General features: G+C 35.8%; 1 protein-coding gene across 2 annotated transcripts in view; it reads right to left on the bottom strand.

The window, feature by feature from the left end:
* Positions 1–20,000, bottom strand: part of grin2aa (glutamate receptor, ionotropic, N-methyl D-aspartate 2A, a) — a 205,608-nt gene that overhangs the window by 77,006 nt on the left and 108,602 nt on the right. For both annotated transcript variants that reach the window (XM_087244555.1, XM_087244554.1), the window contains one exon: positions 11,674–12,266. In XM_087244555.1, the coding sequence (XP_087100681.1) occupies positions 11,674–12,266 (593 nt within the window). The remainder of the gene's footprint in view (positions 1–11,673; positions 12,267–20,000) is intronic.

Genomic DNA, 20,000 nt, shown 5'->3' with positions numbered 1-20,000 from the left:
CCACTGACTTCAAAACTGCAGTTGTAAATGATTTTGGGAAAAGAATGTTTTAGGTGTTTTCTGGCAGTTCCCTCTAAGGATTCAAATAAAACTAGTTGTCCACTGAATAAAATTTTCTTTGGTAATCAGACCTCAGAGTATTCATTAATTAATTAATTTATTCATTCATTCGCTGCAATGACTCAAATAACTTATTAATAAATCTATCTGGAATGGCAAAGAAAGCGTTCTTGCAGGTCTACTAGAGTTCATCAAGATTCTTTGGATTCAGCATCAATGCCTCCTCCTTCATCTTAACTCAGACATGCTCAATAATGTTCATGTGGGGTGACTGAGATGGCGAATCCTGGAGCACCTTGACCTATTTTGCTTTTAGATACTTTGATGTGGAGGCTGAAGTGTGAGGAGCACTGTCCTGCTGAAGAATTTGCCCTTTCCTGTGGTTTGTAATGTAATGGGCAGCACAGGCTGTTGATGTTGTCATCCACTCTGCAGGTCTTTCGCACACCCCCATACTGAATGTAACCCCAAATCATGATTTTTCCTTCACCAAACTTGACTGAATTCTGTGAGAATCTTAGGTCCAATAGGTCTTCTGCAGTATTTGTGATGATTGGGATTCAGTTTAACAGATGATTCATTAGAAAAATCTACTTTCTGCCACTTTTTTAAATGATAAACTAGAAGTTAAGTTATTATTTGTTGCTCTTACAACTTCGAATCAACGTCTAAACTTTTGTCAGGTAGCGTACATTCCTAAGAATTGAACAATTTAAATAAGTAACTTAAAAACACCAGTAAACCAAAAAAGGAAAAAAAAGTGCCTCTGAGAGCCCCTCTTAACATAACAACCAGACCTGACCCAAGCCGAAAGCCTTTTCATGAACATCTTCACAACATCCCAGCAACCCTGTCATCAAAGATAAAGCCCAACCTGAGTACCGCTCACTTCTCCCTATTTAAAGCACATAACAACCCTCGTCCCCTGCTTGCTCGCACTGTGAGCCCTTCATCAGAGTCCTTGTTACAGCAGGTGTGCCCGAAAGGCCCACACAGCTGCTCTGGGATCAGCCGGATTAAAATAGGTGGGTGGTACAACTGGCCTGAAAATGTTCACAGTTCTTTTAAATGTGGTCAAACTGAAGTAGGCAGCTGCATTCTAACCGGTCGAATGCGGCTGAATAAAACAGTTCCTCGTTAGGCATTTATAGTAACAGGGCTGACACTAATGAGGGCAGTCAAGATGTTCCCTATGCGACATATAGAATTTTTTCAGTCATTAGAGAAGCAAGAAAATGTTCCAACATGAAGTTAGTGCATCCGCGGGGTGTCTGCACATTTCAAGATGAACCCACTGCGATGACGGAACATGTAAATGAAATAAACTCTCCCTTGAGTGAGAACTCTGCACGCGATATACAAACAAATCCAATCATATTTTCTGACACAGGTATCAGAGCAGTGCTCAATCAATGTCACAACAGAGTGAAGCATCTGCGCAACAATACCAGGACAGCTGGAACCATGGAGGTCTTATCACCTGGGGCTCAGGCAGACGCTTCACAGACCCAGGGAATGGCAGAATGAGTGCATGCGCAAACCTGTGCTGCTAAGTGCATCTGATATAAAGTGGGGCACAGCGAGGCATAGAAGAGGAAGTATGGTCTTGACAGCACGTGTGTGGAGAAGGGAGTGACTGGTGCATGTGGGTTTACTCTCTCTCCTCTCCCCTGAGGATACATCCAGGTCCATTAAAGTCCTTCCAGCTAAAGGGTTTAAAATAAAACAAAATAAAAAAACAATCCAAACATGCTACCTTTTGCCAGGCTTGTGTAAAAAAAAGAAGGATTTTTACCTCTTATAGATACTGACAATAATCATCTTTAGGCTTCTTGCTCATTCTCTCTACATGCTCTTACTCTTGACCAGATCATTCCACTATATTCAGTGAAGCAGCGCGTGTGTTCTGTCTGAGTGCCTCTACTGTAGACAGAAGAACGATGGTAAGAGACTGACACCCATTAACTACCTCACAAGTGTCTGTGTGAATGTGAATGTACAGCCGGAGAAACTAGCTGGTAACGACTGTTTCCAGAACTGTGTTGAGCATATGTTGTTTGAACTACTGTGTGTCGGTTAGAATGGTTGTTAGTTATATTGCACAGGTAGTGGAGCAGTACATTTAGCTAATTAATACATTTATGATCAAAATAGTGTCATATTATTGCTGTAAATAATGAACATGACATCACATTAGGGCACATTATATATATACACACATTATATGTGTATATGTATATGCACATTATATATATATATATATATATATATATATATATATATATATATATATATATATATATATATATATATATATATATTAGTTTATTAACTAATAATATTAACTAACTAATTTTTTAATAAACTAATTTCGAGAGGAGCATGTGCTTATGATTGATCAAGGCTGGTCCTGCATTAAATAACGCATGATCCACCAATCAGATGAGTCCAAATTTACTATACTGTATATAACCAGAGTTTCTTACTTTAGCTTTCTAAAGATAAGTAGTTATCTAAAACCGGGTTCTCTGGTTTCCTCCCACAGTACGAAAACATGTGTCATAACTGAATTGATCTAAATTAGCACTTTAGTCAAGCACTTAACTAGCAGTATACCTCTTTTTAGCAATTTACAATCTGTCATCAGCTCAAATATATGGGGAGTTCTCGAGACCCAACTGAGCTCAAACTCCCCTCTCACCCTGCAAACAGGAGGGAGCCCCGGGCTCCAGGATCTTATGAGCACAGAGCTCTTTTCTGGGACAGCATGCCAAACTTGCTTCATAATCAATCGATGTAATAATCAATCGAAGCGTGGACTCTATAAAGACATTTTATATAGGTAAAAAATCCAAACATGAACCTGCATGTTTTATATTTACTTTAATACATTGTTATATGTCCGATTTCGATATACGGTATGTTTCCTTATGTCATTCCAGAAGTTCATGCAGAGTTTTGTAACTTCATGACTTAACTGTTTACTGTGCTACAGCATGGTATGCAGGTAATTTCACTTTAATATTAATGTAAGAACATGTACTACCAATACAGTGTAATGGCTAACAGAACACATCAAGCCATTAACTGAAGATAAGGCTGATTTAAAGCTCCTATCTCTAAAGTCTTGCATATGGTATGATGGTAAAGGCATTCTGTCTAAATAAACACAGTTCTTGTCAGAAAAAATAAAAGACAGAAGGCAAACATAGCTGCACTATTCATTAATTGCATAAAAAAATTTAAAACGCTGTTATTGGCTGTCTGGAATACTTAAATATGATTGGTCAGTCGCATCATTTCAAGGTACTTATAACCACATTTATATGTATCTGCTGTTTGAGACTTTTTAGCACAGTTTTGTGAATGAATAATACATAGGCTAGTCCACATGTGTCAAACTCAGTTCCTGGAGGGCCGCAGCTCTGCACAGTTTAGTTCCAACCCTGGTTAAACACAACTAATCAAACTAATTGGGTCCTTCAGGCTTGTTTGAAACCTACAGGTAAATGTGTTGGAGCAGGGTCGAAACTAAACTGTGCTGTGCTGCGGCCCTCCTGGAATTGACTTTGACACCCCTGAGCTAGTCTATGCTCCATTCAACCAGTTTAATTTCTGTAAACTTTGCATTTAATTAAAGAATTAATAAACTACTATGACTTAGAACAAGGTTGTGTCAAATTGTTATGTTTTGTGGCAAGTAGACATGTAATAAACAGGATAAAGTACATCCAGCATGGTTGTTTTCACTAAATAAAGCCCATATTTAATTTGACTGGAGACTAGTTACTTTTACACTACTGTACTAGTCTCATTTACATTTATGGATTCAAAAACAATATTGTAGATTTGAATTATTGACAATCATTACAGTTAAGATGTTTGAAAACCTGTGCTGTAAGAGATTTTTGCTATTTTACTAACTTTAATCAGTCATATAGTCCATTACACACTCTGCAAAACCCTCCCTCCACATACACTGACGACAAACTCAAACACATGCCTGTCACAATAATCAATATATTAACCTATCACGCAATAGACCAACATGGAATTGACCTGAACAATGTTTGATGACGCAATATATTTCGCCCATCATGTACACATAATAATGGATGTCAGCAACATTTTAGCTGATTGTGCAGCCTCTGTCATCTCATCTAATCCCTAATGGAGATGTCAGTGAGCTTAGGGGACTCGTATACAAACAATGCTCACTGACAGGTGAAGAAATAGCGAATTTTCACACTTTCCTAGAAGTTCTGTTTTAATGTTTCAGTTCACTTTAATAAAAGTGCAAAATGACACACATTCCCAAGTGAGGTTTATGTGAAATCCAAATAAAGTTTATCAGGACTTTCTATAAGTTGTCTTAAGGATATTTTACGCTAGTGTGCTAGAAGAATTTCCTCTTAAATGGACAGAAAATCTTTTTATTTCATACTTCAGTTTCTCATCAAATCTTCTGACCAATCAAATACTCTATAGTATCCGACATATTCCGCCTCTTTCAAGACGCTCCTCATTTGATGCAATTGAGCTCAAGCGTACTCACTTACACTCAAAAAAAAAAAAAAAAATTTTGATAGCGGGCAGGACTTCTATCCAATAAATTTGTTTAGCAGCAACTAAAATAAAACATTAAGCACCAACTAAATATATATATATATATATATATATATATATATATATATATATATATATATATATATATATATATATATACATAATATCATGTATGTCTGTTGTGTGTCGTACATTACGAAGTGTCTTAGTTTTATTTGAAGTAATCCTAATTGGATTAAAAGAGCCGTTTTTAAGCCTATTTAATGATTAACATATACAGTTGATTGAGACTGATCTCAGAACTAAATTTAGGACAGTTATTGATCACTGAACATGGGTGCTACTGCTAGGTGGTAATCTCAAAACTCAAAGCATTACATAATACTCTTCAAAATCTTCAAACTAAGGTGAAAATTAAACTCTGACAAGTCTTTCTATTAACTTTAAACACCTAAGATTACTTTTGTTGTCAACATTTCCCTTTCTTAATTAAATTTCACGCAAAGCATGCTGAGAACTATAAATACCCTAATCAGGTAGTTGGACTAACACAATTCCTTTAGGTTGTCCCAACACAAAACGCTCAAGTTAACTTAATGGTTTACAAATTTAAGTGGACTGAACATAAAACAAATAAATTAGCCAAAGAAATTTAACACTGAGTGTTGACTGTTAAACTATTGACACCAATGTACGGAGACGCATGTGAGGAGGAGCAATTTTTGTTTTCTTAAGTTTTCTCATGTTTTGTGGTTAGTAGGGAGGTAAGCTAATGTTATTTAATTTGTTTTAATTTAGGTGCAGGTAAGAGGGTTTAGTTAGCTGTTGAGTTTTTGTTTGTTATTTTGGTTTTACCTGCGCAAGATTTTTACATCTCCTTAATAAATTTGACTTTACGTTATTTGTCAATCGTCTTTGTTGTCATTTACTTTCCTTAGGAGATGAGACTCTGGGCTTGTAGTTTGTATAACTGTAGTACTTTTATTTTGTAACATCAAATTACAGAATAAAAAGTGTTTGTGCATTGAACATGTTTCTGCCTATTTGCGTTATTATATTGATGTATAATTATTAAGTCAAATAAAATGATGTTAAAATGACAATAATATCAACTATTGAAATAAATTCTAAAATAAACAATACATTGAACAACAAAAACTTATTTATTTTCACAGGCCTACTCAAGCTTTAAAAAAGAAAGACCCTCAGCTAGAGAACAATTCTTGTTGGCTAAAAGAAAATTCTTTGACACTTTCAAAAAAAAAAAAAAAAACCTGCCTTCTTTACCACAGCAAAAAGGCTCAAGTCAGTTACTTAAACCCAGCTCTTTATATTTCTTCCCATTGTGCTGCTGCCTGCCAACTAAACTCCTTTAATGCGCTGTGATGGCCACATAAAAGTATTATTTCCACAGGAGCTCATTTTTCCCTTCACTCCAATCCACACAGACTTTGAGCAGAGGGTACAGCTCGGGCCCTTTAAGGTCAATGTGCAAGTGACATCACTGCTAACCCTCCCCATGCCAGAATGACCTGTTGTCTCTGCCTGAAAGCATTCCGCCCACCTCTGCTCATATTCCACCATTATAACCCCTATAAGTCATGTTTAATTTTGCCTGTGAAAGTTCAAAGTAATAGTGGCGACTCCTGTGGCACTGCCCTCTGTGAAATGGCGTTATGTTGGGGGTGGTCAGATTGGCTCCAGTCTCAATGGGATTGTTTAAAGTGGCCTTTATTTCAGAAATGTATGGTTCCAGAGAGCGCAGTTGACAGCTGCCCATGGTCCCCCACACATGCGGGAGTAGGCACAGTGGACTCGCCGTGCCTCTCCCCTGTTGACAGGTAATTTCAGTATTCGTCACTGATATATGAAGGCTAAATTTTGCTAAGGTCCGCTTTTCACAGCACTTGAGATGACAGTCTTAAATCTGTCATAAAGGAAAATTTTGCTTGGGGACTGCATATTTCACCCAGGCTTCTGACACTCAATTTTAACAAGAACATGAAATGCAGAAAGAGCTTCACTTGCCAATTTTATTCTTTTTTTTCTCCTCATCCTATAGAAACAAAAAAAGGGGCAGATATGGTATATTCCATATGCTGTTATCACAGTTTAAACATTATATAAATTATATTATTAAATATATACAGGATTATAAAAAACTTTTCTATCAGTAGCAATATAAAGATTTATAATAATTATTAGCAAGATAAAATGTAGATAGGCCGTTCCTTGTCAAATCAACCATGTCATAAACTCCTGGAACTTTTACAGGTTTTCTCTTGCTCTCACATTAAAATACTTACAATATATACCAGATTTATTTTTCTTTAAAGAGAGCCTATCATGCTGTTTTTTTTTTTTTTTTTTTTACTTTTTTATAAGAGGTTTAAACCCAGATGTGTGGCAACAGTAGCCAGCCTCTAATATAAAAAAAATAAATGAAATTAAAATTCATTCACTCTATTTTTTATAATCAGACTTCATAAAAACAGTCTGCAGAAACACTTTGATTGACATTCTTCCCACTGTACGTGTCATCAGCTCCACCCATTATTAACAATCTGACTAAAGGCTGATTTATACTTGACCGTCCGCTTCTTAGGTAAATTATTGTATAATGATGGTTTGTTCTGTAGACTATCGGAAAAAAAAAACCTTAAAGGGGCTAATAATTTTGTCCCAAAAAAATTTTTTTTTTTTTAAACTTTAACCGCTTTTATTCTAGCTGAAATAAAGAAAATAAGACTTTCTCTAAAAGAAAAAAAAAATATTATTAGAAATACTGTGAAAAGTTCTTTGGTCTTTTTAACATAATTTGGGAAATATTTAAAAAGGAAAAAAAAATCTAAGAAGGGTTAATAATTCTGACTTCAACTGTATATATATATATATATATATATATATATATATATATATATATATATATATATATATATATATATATATATATATATATATATATATATATATATAGATCAATTTTGAATAGAAAACAATTTAATATTTACAAAACTAAAATGAAGTTATAAATAATTTCTTTGGTAACTAGAAAACAGTATTTGAACCTATTGGTTTACAATATACAAATGCCTTGTTTTTCTAGGCTTTGTTGGTCATGATGGTCAGGAATGTTGGACCATTATTGCCTTTTTAGTATATACTATAAGTAGTGGACACAAACTAGCCAGACAGTAATGTGTGAATTGTGGAGTGGGCTAAATAAAAAAAGAAACCGTCAGTATTTTTTAGTAAGTCTACTTTTTTGCTTTTGTTCTTTCCATAATAAAAAATATAGATGTAGAGCAGCCCATGTTTTGTTGTCATTAATATTTTTATAAACTTTAATAAACTGTCCAGGGCTGCATGATGGCGCAGTGGGTAGCACAATTGCCTGACAGCAAGAAGTTCGCTGGTTCAAGCCTCAGCTGGGTCAGTTGTTGTTTCTGTGTGAATCGATGCACAGCTCCACAAGTCCCAAACCAAAAAAGCCATTGGCGACATTGGTGAGGAACAAACTTCACCAATTGACGAAAGTGAGGGGAAAAAAAACCTTGAGAGAAACCAGGTTGGGCATGACCATTTTTCTTCTGGCCAAAGTTACTGAGTGGAGCTGCAGTATCACAATGGTCAACACGTCAAATATAAAAGCCTTGTCCATTTCGTGGGGTGCGCGAGCAGTCAGTGGAGGTCCATGTTAGGTGGAAGTATAAATCAGCCTTAAGGCATTGGAGTTTGTAGCTCTGCTGTCTGCCTGGGAGCACAATTTTACTTGAATTTAAATCGGCAATCAGCAAAACAGCACAATTTGGATCAAAGCTTATAATGGCCAGTTTCAAAGAGTTATAAAAAGACTATCTATGAAGTATTTTGAGCTGAAACTTTACCTACACACTCTAGGGTCATCAGAGATGTATTTTACCTCATAATAAAATGGACGTAATAGTTCCCCATTATCATAAACTTTTCACTATAAGCACAAAAAGATTTTACTAACAAAACACCTAATATATGTGTAAAATATTTTAACCCTTTCAAAAAATAATGAATGGATGTTTATCCATGATATCCAATACTTCATGACTTTTATGATTATTTATGTTTGCAAAATAATCTCCCAGTGCAATAATTAAGCTCCCGGTGCAACCTCTAAATGCATTTCTGGGTCAATGTGATTTTAAATGACATTAAGGGTCAAATATTCTGAATCTAAATAAAAATGTGCACAAACAAAATTATTAACAAGAGCATGAACAAAAGCTGGTATTTTTCAAAGATCAACACTCTTCCCTCTGATGACCTATATTCCTGAAACTTCTAGAATCCAAAAGAGACCCCATGCAGTCAGGCCAGGAGTCTTCTTCTCTGCTGGATCTAGTTGAGTCGATTTCTGGCCAAGCCTTTGACCATCTGTGCTGAGACTATCAGGATTAATGTACCCCTGACACCAGGGTGAACGTGTATCTCAGGCAACACCGCTTCACTGCAAATGGGGTGATTTTGCGTGTCTGCTCAGCACTGGCAGGTACTACACAGGCATATAGACACAGACATATAGACAGACTAAAGACTGGCACTATGCGAGTGGGGTGCTGCAGCGGGCAAATTCAGGAGTAAAAGCAACAAAAGCACTGGACTCATCAAGAGCACTTTATATTTGGAGTGCTCTCCAAGCGCATTAGCAAAGCCTCCATGTTGTTCTGGCCAACACTGGCTCTCTCAGGACGCTGTGTAAAACATTATTCATTAAAAGCACAGGAGCGCTGGCCTGTGCCGTCCCAAGAGAGTTTCGAAAGTGCAGTAGTACCCACCTCTGGGTGTCTAACCGGCGTAAAAACCTCCCTCGGCCTCTCGCCCATTAGCTCACTCAAGAACACTGCTCAACCTGAGAAATATATTAGCAGGATGTAACAATGAATTTTGCATATGCCCGACTCATGCTTCTCTCTAACAGACCACTTGGGTGGCTTTTTTCCACCTCCTACTGTATTTCCCTTTTTTCCACTTGGCTGATCAAAAACGGTGTTTTCTCATATAAATAGCTCTCTTGTTTCCCATTTTAAGGGCAAGAACAAGTTGGATGGAAAAACATCATAAAAGAGTTGATAAGCCTGTTCTTGCAAGCTTACAAACTGTATCCCACATTCAAACAGTTTGGTGTTCTTTAAAGTGTTACAGTACATCTCATCAGTACAACTCATCTCTGATGTAAGCTGATGTGTTCAAATTGTAGCATTAATAATAATAACAATAATATTAGTCTTAATAATTTTAAAATTATTTTATATATGCATTCATTTATAATTATTACTATATATACTGTATATATTATATACAGTTAAATTCAGATTTATTCACCCGCCTCCCTTTTCATTTTTTCTTTTTCTTTTTTCAATATTTCCCAAATGATGTTTAACAGCGCAAATAATTTTCATAGTATTTCTGTAAATATTTTTTTCTTCTAGAGAAAGTCTTATTTGTTTTATTTTAGCAGTTTAAAATTTTTTAAAAAACATTTTGAGGTCAAAAGTATTACCCCCTTAAGCTATATATATATTTTTTTTCCGATTGTCTACAGAACAAATCATCATTATACAATGACTTGCCTCATTTCCCTAACTCCCCAATCGTCTAATTAACCTAGTTAAACCTTTAAATTGCCCTTTTAGCCAAATACTAATGTCTTCAAACATAGCTAATAAAATATTATGTAGTCACCATGGCAAAGATAAAAGAAATGAGTTATTAGAAATGAGTTATTAAAACTATTATGTTTAGAAATGCACTGAATAAATCTTCTCTCAGTTAAACAGAATTTGGGGAAAAAATAAACATATATTCCGTGCAAATGCCAAACTTACCATGAAAAAATGTTTTTACCAAAATACAGAAAGTATTCAGTTTGATTTGCCAAAGTCACACAAGTGGCAATTTCACATCTGTCACATCCATAACGGAGAGATATCACATTCATAACGACACTTTTTCCTAAATGTGAAAATATTAAATAAAACAAAACCCATAATTTTTGTTTGATAGAGAGCCAACTCTTATCCTTTTTTTATCCTTTTATCCTACAGTTGTCTACTGTAAACCTGCAGAAATTTTTTTGTCACATCCATACCGCATGTTTATTTCCCTCATTTAATGTATAAAACATGTTAACAGAATGATGTTTTTCTGATCTCCCAACTCTGTGGTCAATTGTTCTGGAAAATATAAACAAAAGTTTTAATATAATGTTAACATATACTTTCTGTGAGAATTTATGTTTACAGTTTTTACTGCAAATGACACATCCATAACGCTGGAATTGCTCATATATATTATTTATTTAAATAAACATTATACCCTGATCATGATATTTAAGTGAAATGTCTTAGTTAATAATTGTTTAAAATTTTCAGATCCCATTTTTAATGTAAAAACAGGGGTAAACTTTAGAATAATGGTTAATTAAAGTCAGTTAGGTATTTACTAACATTACCCAAGTATGAATAATCTTGTAAAGCATTTATTAAATATATAGTTCAATATTATCTACTGCATTATTAAAATCCAAAGTGCTTGTTAACATTAGATAATGCACCATGAGTTAACATGAACTAACCTTATTTACCTTAAATAACATTAACTAACATAAATAAATACAGCAAAACATGTATTACTAATAGTTTGTTCATGGTAGTAAATACATTAACAAACATAAATTAATGGTACATTATTTAAATTAATTGTTGCCAAAACATGTTTTAATGATGCATATCTAAAGATATAGCTGGTACAGTATATCATTATCAAAACTAAGACTACTTTTGCATTTTCCCGATATGCCCTTATCTCTAACACAGACATCTTAGTGTTACCTTTTTCCACTTTTTCCTGTCTATTTTCAACTTGACTGTTCAAAAACAGTGTTTTTCCACATAAATAGCCCTCTTGTTTCCACTTTTTTAAGTGAAAGAGCTAGACGGACAGGCTGTTGACAGAAAACACTCACATACTGCAGACACACAGATAATAAGTCGGTTCTCACGCTTCACTCACTTGTGCAATGCGCTGGGTGGCAACTTGGTTTTCTCCATTTGGCCATAGCAGCTGGTTTTTGCCTCCGGGATATCGCCAAACTCTTCCAACATGGCCGCAGCTGCAGTGGTTATAATCCCAAGCCCATCTCGAACCCGTGCCTCAAGAGGATAGTCCCAGTCATCGTAGGACACGGAGATCATTCCAGAGGGGAACGTATCTGGAGTGATCTCCGGGTTACCTGTGGTCAAGCTTGGCACGATCCAGATGTACCCGAACCCGGTCAGACCCAGTGACCGGGCCTCCTCCAGGATGTACGCCGCTTCATCCTTAGAGCAGTACAAGAGGACGACAGGAGATTGAACTTTTTTCAGCTGGATCTGGGTCCTGGAGTCTCCATCCACAGCGTCCAGGGTGATGATGTGCTGGAGGTCCCAACCCACGAAGCTGTTGTCCACCGTGGTCTTCAGGATAGCGATGAAATCCTGGTAGCCTGGAAACTTGCTGGTCACTATGGAGAAGACGTGCCAGTCGTACTCTTCCATGATGTTGAGCATGAGCAGCGCCTCCTGCTGGATGGAGGCCCCAAACTGGAAGAATGTTGATTTTACATCCTGTTGGACAAAAAAGGGAAAAGAAGTGTTACAACGTGTTGAAGACAAGTTTTCAGCTCTTAATAATATATTGGAAACATATCAGTTGAATAATGGTTATTGGTCCATATTATTCATGTTACTACTGTATATGGCAATAATAATTAGCCACAGAACTTGTAGTATCACTGGAGTCATAATGAAAACATTCTCTAAATAGAGGAAAGGTAATGGGATTAAAATTATCCCAAGTCGATAGAAGAAGCATCTGCTAATAAACATAGACTTTACTACTAATTTAATATCAATTTATAATGTCATTGTTATATTCACCTCTGGTAGCATTTAACGCTGCATAAAAGTTACATGTTGCAACTTAAAAACACTAGACATTTTTAAACAATTATTATTGTTTTTGGTTTAAATTACAGAGTACAGAGAGACACAGCATAATATTAACTGATGTTGTGTCTCTAGTCATTAAAAAAAACCAGCGAAACTAATAAAAATAAAAGAATATTAATTTATTCCAAAATGTATTAACATTACAATTATAATTGCATATTGTCACAATCACCAGGACGTCAGGCTTTGCAGATGACTGGAAAACATGCATTATCACTCGAACTACAATTCTGCCCTGAACTATAGTTATGAACTATAACTTCCCGAAGTCTTTGCACTCATCACTCCTGCCACAGCTGACAATCATTCAGACATTATTTACGTTTCCATCCACCTATTTTTATGCGCATTTTGGATGTGCATAAAAATTGGTTGATGGAAACACCAAGATGCGCATAAGTTTTGAAAATGCGCATAAAAAATGTATGAGCATAACTGAGTAGGATACATTTTTTAAATCGATAAGAAAAGATGCGCATAAACTGTGATGGAAACACTTTTACTAAACAAATTCCAGCAAGCACATTAAAAAAGTAGTGTGATTTTGTTATAAGAGATCATGTGATGATAAAAATGTGTGAATGTACAAACCAGCAGGCTGACCACATTGTAAAACATCGGAAATGTTGTTTTAGTCATTCTATAATGCCTTAACTGTTTTAGTATTAGTGTTATTATATTATTAATGACCTACAGAATCAGGAGCGCCTGTGCTCTGCGTCTCATGCCTTCAAATGTCACCGTGCGTTTACTGCGTGTCAGGAATGCCTTCTAAGATGCAAGTCATTTATAAAAAGAAGAAAAGATTGACACAGCTTCTCTTATCGCAGAAAATTCTGTTTTTACTGTTGATATGTGACGCCAGATAATCAGGAAGTGACGATTTTGTTTGATTTGACTTGTTGGATGGAAACGCTGCTTTATTTGCACATCTTTTATGCACTAATCTAGTTTTGCGCATAAAGATAATTCACATTTTTTGATGGAAACATAGCAAGTGACACACACACACACACACCTGAAGCCCATGATTGACTCATTACTTATACTATTAATACACCTCACATTCTCACACACTTTTCTGAGTCTTGTTTATTTCCTGTAGCATTACGGAGCATTCTGTTGTCTTGCATTGCCCTGTTTTCTAACCCTTGTCTAATTATTGTAATTGTTTTATGTTGTTTGCCGCCTGAACTGATCTCTTTGCCTGTGACGCAGGATAACCTGCTTCTGTCTGTTCCTGTTTGACCATTGCCTGCCTGACCAAGCTGTAAATAAACTGCGTTTGGACCCTCAACTCTTTTTTACCTCGACTCCTTTGTTACATATATGATGCTCATGTTTAAAAAAAAATTTATCTTAAAATTAAAATTTGTTAAAATTAAAATTATTAACATGAAAACATCATTTTTATTTTTATTATGTCTAATGATTTTAAGTTCAAATTATTATTTTATTTATTTACATTTAACTTTATTAATTAATTGTAATGGTGTGTCAAATAATTAGTTGCAATATAGCTAACTGATTTTTGTACATCCCTAATAAAACTCAAATTATACAATTAACAATGTCAAATTCCCTCAAATAAAATATTCTACAACAGCCAGAAGAGAGAAACAATTTAAAAATGTTGAGAGCTCTGAACCCAATGATACAGACTGCCAGAGTTAACAAAAGTTAATAAGGTTCTTTATTAAATTGTAAAGAGACAAAAAGGGAAAGAGATGAGCTTTTCTGGTTCTTTAACTCCTTTGAGATTCGCCTGATATGTGCAGCTTTGGCCTTGATGAACTCATTGTCTAATCATAATGACGCACCGAGCCAGTTCTTTCTGGCTGAGAACATTCAATCCCCATGTGCCTTTAGAACTATTCCCTCCAGCGTTCCACAATTCTACAGCTTTAACAGGCCCTTTGAGGCACAAAGGACACAACAGTTTCAAGATTCATACTCCGAGTTCAAGCTTTTCATTCATTTTTTAAGTGAAAGTATAAGGAACGCGACATGCCTTCATTAACTTTCTCATTCATCTGGACGCTATTTGTCCCATTATAATTCCAATGTCAAACCAATTACTGTGTCCTCGCAAATGGGAAATGAAAGCTAGCCTATGACTGAATACAAATGAAAGACACTGTTTATCGTATGACAAATGCCTGTAGGAAATAACATGCTGTGAGTCTGCGTATGTTGGGAGGAGAAAATGATTTACTTCGTTCTTTTGGTTATTTTTGGGAAGCTTGGCATGACATTGGCAATTTCACACACCGAGGAGGAAACTAAACAGACACTGATGCTGGAAAGTAAACACAGTCTAACAGAGGATAACACTCTACACACGTATACACGGCCAAAATGAACACAAATCACTTTTGAGCAAAACCGTTGTGTTGCTTTTCCATGAGCAACCATCTGCATCCTCAGACAACACTAAGCCACATCAATGTCTTCAATTTCCATATCAGATATCCTTCCGGCCTTTGGTCAATCTTTCATTCAATGCCAGCCCAACACATTCATTAAAAGTCGCTTCAGATAGGCGCAGTGATTATCTTCTGTTTTAGTGATGGATAGTTAATGAAATGCAGGGTCCATGCTGGAGATGCTTGATTGAGTGGTCTTTGTAATAGATGTTTATAAGAGATCTTTCCACCTCAGAGTTTGTTTGTTCTTTAAAAAATATGACATCATTTTGGTGTATATTTATAATTTTAGTTAATTTTAGTGAACTTTTTTCACAAAGATAATGTGATGATTTAAAAAATGTAAATAAAGAATCATGTATTAGTAGTAATATTATTCATAATTGATGTGACCAGTATACTACAAAAATAATAATATTAAAAAACATATAAAAATTAAATATATATATATATATATATATATATATATATATATATATATATATATATATATATATATATTAAATAAATGACACATTTATTACAGTAAACATGGCCAATTTAACCGTAATTGTGCATTTATGGTACATATACATTCACAAAATTATATAAAATTCAATATAAAAACAATTGTTTTGCATTGAATTTTTGTGTGCATCAATGTCACTGTAATGTGCAGTGGCCTCGATGAAACCCGGCACATTCAAATGATGGATGGACGACAAGACAGTCGTAATTTATTCTCCCTGCCTCACCTTGGAAAGATTTTAATTATTCCTCAAAGGTTATCATGATGTTATCTTAAAGTGCCACTCTCTTGAGTGGCAATTTCTTTTTATTCAGATCTAGGGATGTCAACCCAAATAGAGCAGATTATATTACATGTATGGAATAATGGCAAAAAGATTAATCAGCTTGAGCTTCCCGCTCCCTGCAGTTGTCCATCAACTCTTGAAGCGCAGGGTTAAGCAAATGTGACCTTCGTAATAATCGGTCTAGTGGGCGCCACTTGTGTGGGGTGAACACGTAGATTGCGAGGGGTGAGCACTCGCTGCCCTCATTCTACAGATGAACTCTGCAGTGAGTGAAGGGGGTAATTGTGAAGTGAAAATAATTCCTCTTTCTCTTTCTTCTAAAATAATAATTACAGAGCAAGAGCATAATAAAAATAAACATTTGATATGGATGCTTGATTTGATGAAAGAATTAAGTTAAATATTTGATATACCAGCAGTTTGTGAAGAATAGTTTTTTTTTTTTTACTTAATGTTTTATGCAATTTTTCAATTGCATTTTAATTTCTATTGTATTCTTCTATTATATTTTATTTTATTTTATTTTTACTCACATTTTTCAATGACTCTTTCTACACAGTAAAAAGTGATTATTACTTTGGAAAAGTAAATTAACATGTTGCCTGACAAAGTAACGAGTTGACTTTACTTAAAAAGTGAGGAAAAAACAGTTGTAACTTAGAACTGTTAAATTAAGTTAACTTAATTTTCATATTCATGCACAGGTCTTTAGCTTAACAGTTGTTATGCAATGGGTTTATTCCTTTTCTTGAGGCCACTAAGGGGTTAATTGTGCTTTGGGTATAAACTACCTTACAAAAGTCTTGTCATCAATCTCAATTGTAAAAGAAGCAAATAATAATTTGACCTCTAGTTGATCATTTGAAAGTGGCAGAAGATACATTTTTCAGATGAATCATCTGTTGAACTGCATCCCAATCATCACACATTCTGCAGAAGATCTACTGGAACCGGCAGAAATCAGTCAAGTTTGGTGAAGGAAAAACCATAGTTACATTCAGTATGGGGGCTTGCGAAAGATCTGTAGAGTGGATGGCAACATTAACAACCTGAGGTATCAAGACATTTGTGGTGCCCATTACATTACAAACCACAGGAGAGGGCAAATTCCTCAGCAGGATAGCACTCCTTCTGATACTTCAGCCTTTACATCAAGGTTCCTGAAAGTAAAGTAGGTCAAGGTGCTCCAGGATTGGCCAGCCCAGTCACCAGACATTAACATTATTGAGCATGTTTGGGGTAAGATAAAGGAGGAGGCATCGAAAATAAATCGAAAAGAATCTTGATGAACTCTGGGAGTATGCAAGAACGCTTTCTTTGCCATTCCATATGACTTTATTAATAAGTTATTGGAGTAATTGTAAAGATATATAGATGCAGTCCTCCAAGCTCATGGGAGTCATTCACAATATTAATTATTTTCCACTGCACCATGACTTTATATTCTATACTGTACATTATTTCTGTTAAGTGATAAGATTTTTGTCTAAGCAAAGTCAGACCTTACTGTCCTAATTAAATAATTAAAAATCAAGGTATGATCATATTTTGTTTTGATATAATAAGCGTAATCTGGTCTTTGCCTTTCATATAAGCCACTTCCGATACCGAATGATCGACTAGAAGACAAGTTATTATTTGTTGTTCCTAAAACTTGGATAGGCGACAAGACTTTTGTGAGGTAGTGTATTTGGGTTTATTTTAGTTTTGTAATTAAACAGACAAAATATCTGACAGTATTTTGTCTAAAGTTTTGGAACACATTCACCTATAGTCTGTGAAATTCTGCAGATGAAAACTAGACTTTCCTAAAGAACTCTGTGCAAGTTTTGTGTGTGGGCAAGAAAAAAAAAAAAGATTTTGTTTGTGTTCAATTAAATTCACAAATACTGGCTGGGTTTCTTGGCTTGAAAGTGGGGGGTCATTGTGTAATTGAAATCCACAACACTAACACCAACCAGCACAGTAAGGAATCTACGAGTGATGTCGGATGACCAACTATTTGTGTATGTTTGTTCTCTACAATAACAGGACAATCATAATCTTCCAGTGAGAATATGAGGCAAAAGATACTCGTTAAATCTTATTAAAATAAAAGACTGGACTACTGCAATGCCCTACAGGCAAGTCTTTCAGTCTTGGACACACTGTTAGCCAACCCAAAACCATTGTTCATCAATATGATTACAACTTCGAGTTCTGTAAGTCATTGGTAACAATTGAACTAGCCATCGTAGCAGCTTCTGGGAAAGTTACCACCACATTTACAGGTAATCCAAAACACAATAGCATGTCTGGTATTGAATCAGCAAAAGAAAACCAACGTCTCCCCCATCCTGATCTTACTCCTCTGGCTGACATATGTGACCAGAAGTTTCCATGCTAGATTTCAGTACTGCCACTAGTACAGTCTTTTCCTTACAGTGACAAAACTTCCACTCTCTCTGTTCCTCTGCCTACTTCCACCTGAACTGCCATTACATCACTCTACCACAAGCATTTAACAACCCTACATCCTTAACCCAATGCTCAAACACACATACAGTATCATATTTAGCATAACATAATTTAATTGCTTAATATTTTTCAAGTCATTTACAGCCACAAACTGTTTCATGGAAAGTATGATTCACAAAGTACATTTATGAAGACTTTGCATTGTTGCCTAAATGTAATTTCACAGAGAGGCACCGAGTGTGACATGAAAGGCATGTGTAATCAGCTTCAGAGGTGTGAAAGAAGATTTGTGTGCGTTTGACTGGAGCGTAGCAATACTAGTTTCTAATTTCCCTCCCGCTTTTCAAAGGATCTGCATCATCCTTGCTTGCTGCTCAGCTTTCTCAATGGCATTTGCTTCATATAACAGGACGCCATCACCAGTCAGGGTGTTAAAGCCAGGGTGTTAAAGCCATATCATATTATATATCTAAACAGATCTAAATAAAATTGGTGATTTATCTCAAAAGACATCTAAGGTTTCTGATCACTCCTTTATTTTAGGTGATACCGGAGTTTGACATCAATCATTGCGCACATCTTTCATCTCTCAAAGCCTTGTGCTAGTTATTATAATAAAAAGAAGATAAACAAATCTTAATTGCGAGCTCCATGCTTCACAGCACCACATCAAAACACTTAATTTTCCTTGTGTGCATGCAATGTTTTAAATCTAAAAGCAGCTGTCAGTCTTGACAACCCCAATGTGTTATTTCTGAAGAAACTAAAGTGATGAATCACATCAATAACCGCTAAGAGTGTCTAAGGTGCTGTTTTGGCAACTCCGCCGTGTGTGCTCTTACACACATTAGAGACATTTAGATCTCTGCGTTCAGAAACAATCACTGCGATATTCAGATCAAAGTATCCTGCGGCAAAAACAAGTGGCCCCAATCTTTACAAAGCCCTGTTTGATGGACCATCATGCCTGTTAGCCTGATTAGACCTCCAGTATGAGGAGACATGATATGCCAATATAGGTTGGCGAGCGAGCAATGAGAGTGCATGCGCATAATCTACAGTAAGTATGCCATTTTGTATGTCAGTGAGTGTGTAGATAATCTGAAGCGCTTCATAGGGCCGCCTCGGGGGTGGCCGGCATTATCCCCACAGCTCATGTCATTCCCGGCAGCGGAGCAAAACAGAGCACAGTTAGTCTAATAACACAACACAGAGGAGCCACACCACGCTAACGCAATCACAGCACCCAGCCTGGCTCCACTTTGTTAAATTGTGACTTGGTAAACTCTATAAATTGTCAATTCACTTTTGATGGAGTGGTCAGCCAGCTAGTAGTATAATGGTGTTGCTGTTAATACCAATGTTTTGCGCCATTTTTCAAAGGACTGGTCTCGAGAGCTGCTTCGTGAGCTCATTTTAGTGTGCCACAGAGCTCTCTGAGAATAAAGCAAACAAAGAAAGAAACAGGCTGATATACACAGAACAGGGTTGTAGCCAAACAGACAGAACTACACTTTGCCATCTGTCCTACTTAAGGAGTGGAAACTCTCTCCCAAATATAAAACTATGACGTGATTTTGCAAATGAATTTTCGTGGCTTTTCCTGCCATTCATGAATACTGCATAAGGATTTTATGGCAAAACTAATTTATACAGACTTAGTGCAGCTTTCA

This window comes from Danio rerio, chromosome 3, assembly GCF_052040795.2.
Source record: "Danio rerio strain M-AB ecotype USA chromosome 3, GRCz13ab, whole genome shotgun sequence".
Classification (NCBI taxonomy): Eukaryota; Metazoa; Chordata; class Actinopteri; order Cypriniformes; family Danionidae; genus Danio; species Danio rerio.
Note: the sequence above shows the minus strand (reverse complement) of the source record. Positions and strands in the feature narration are given on the sequence as shown.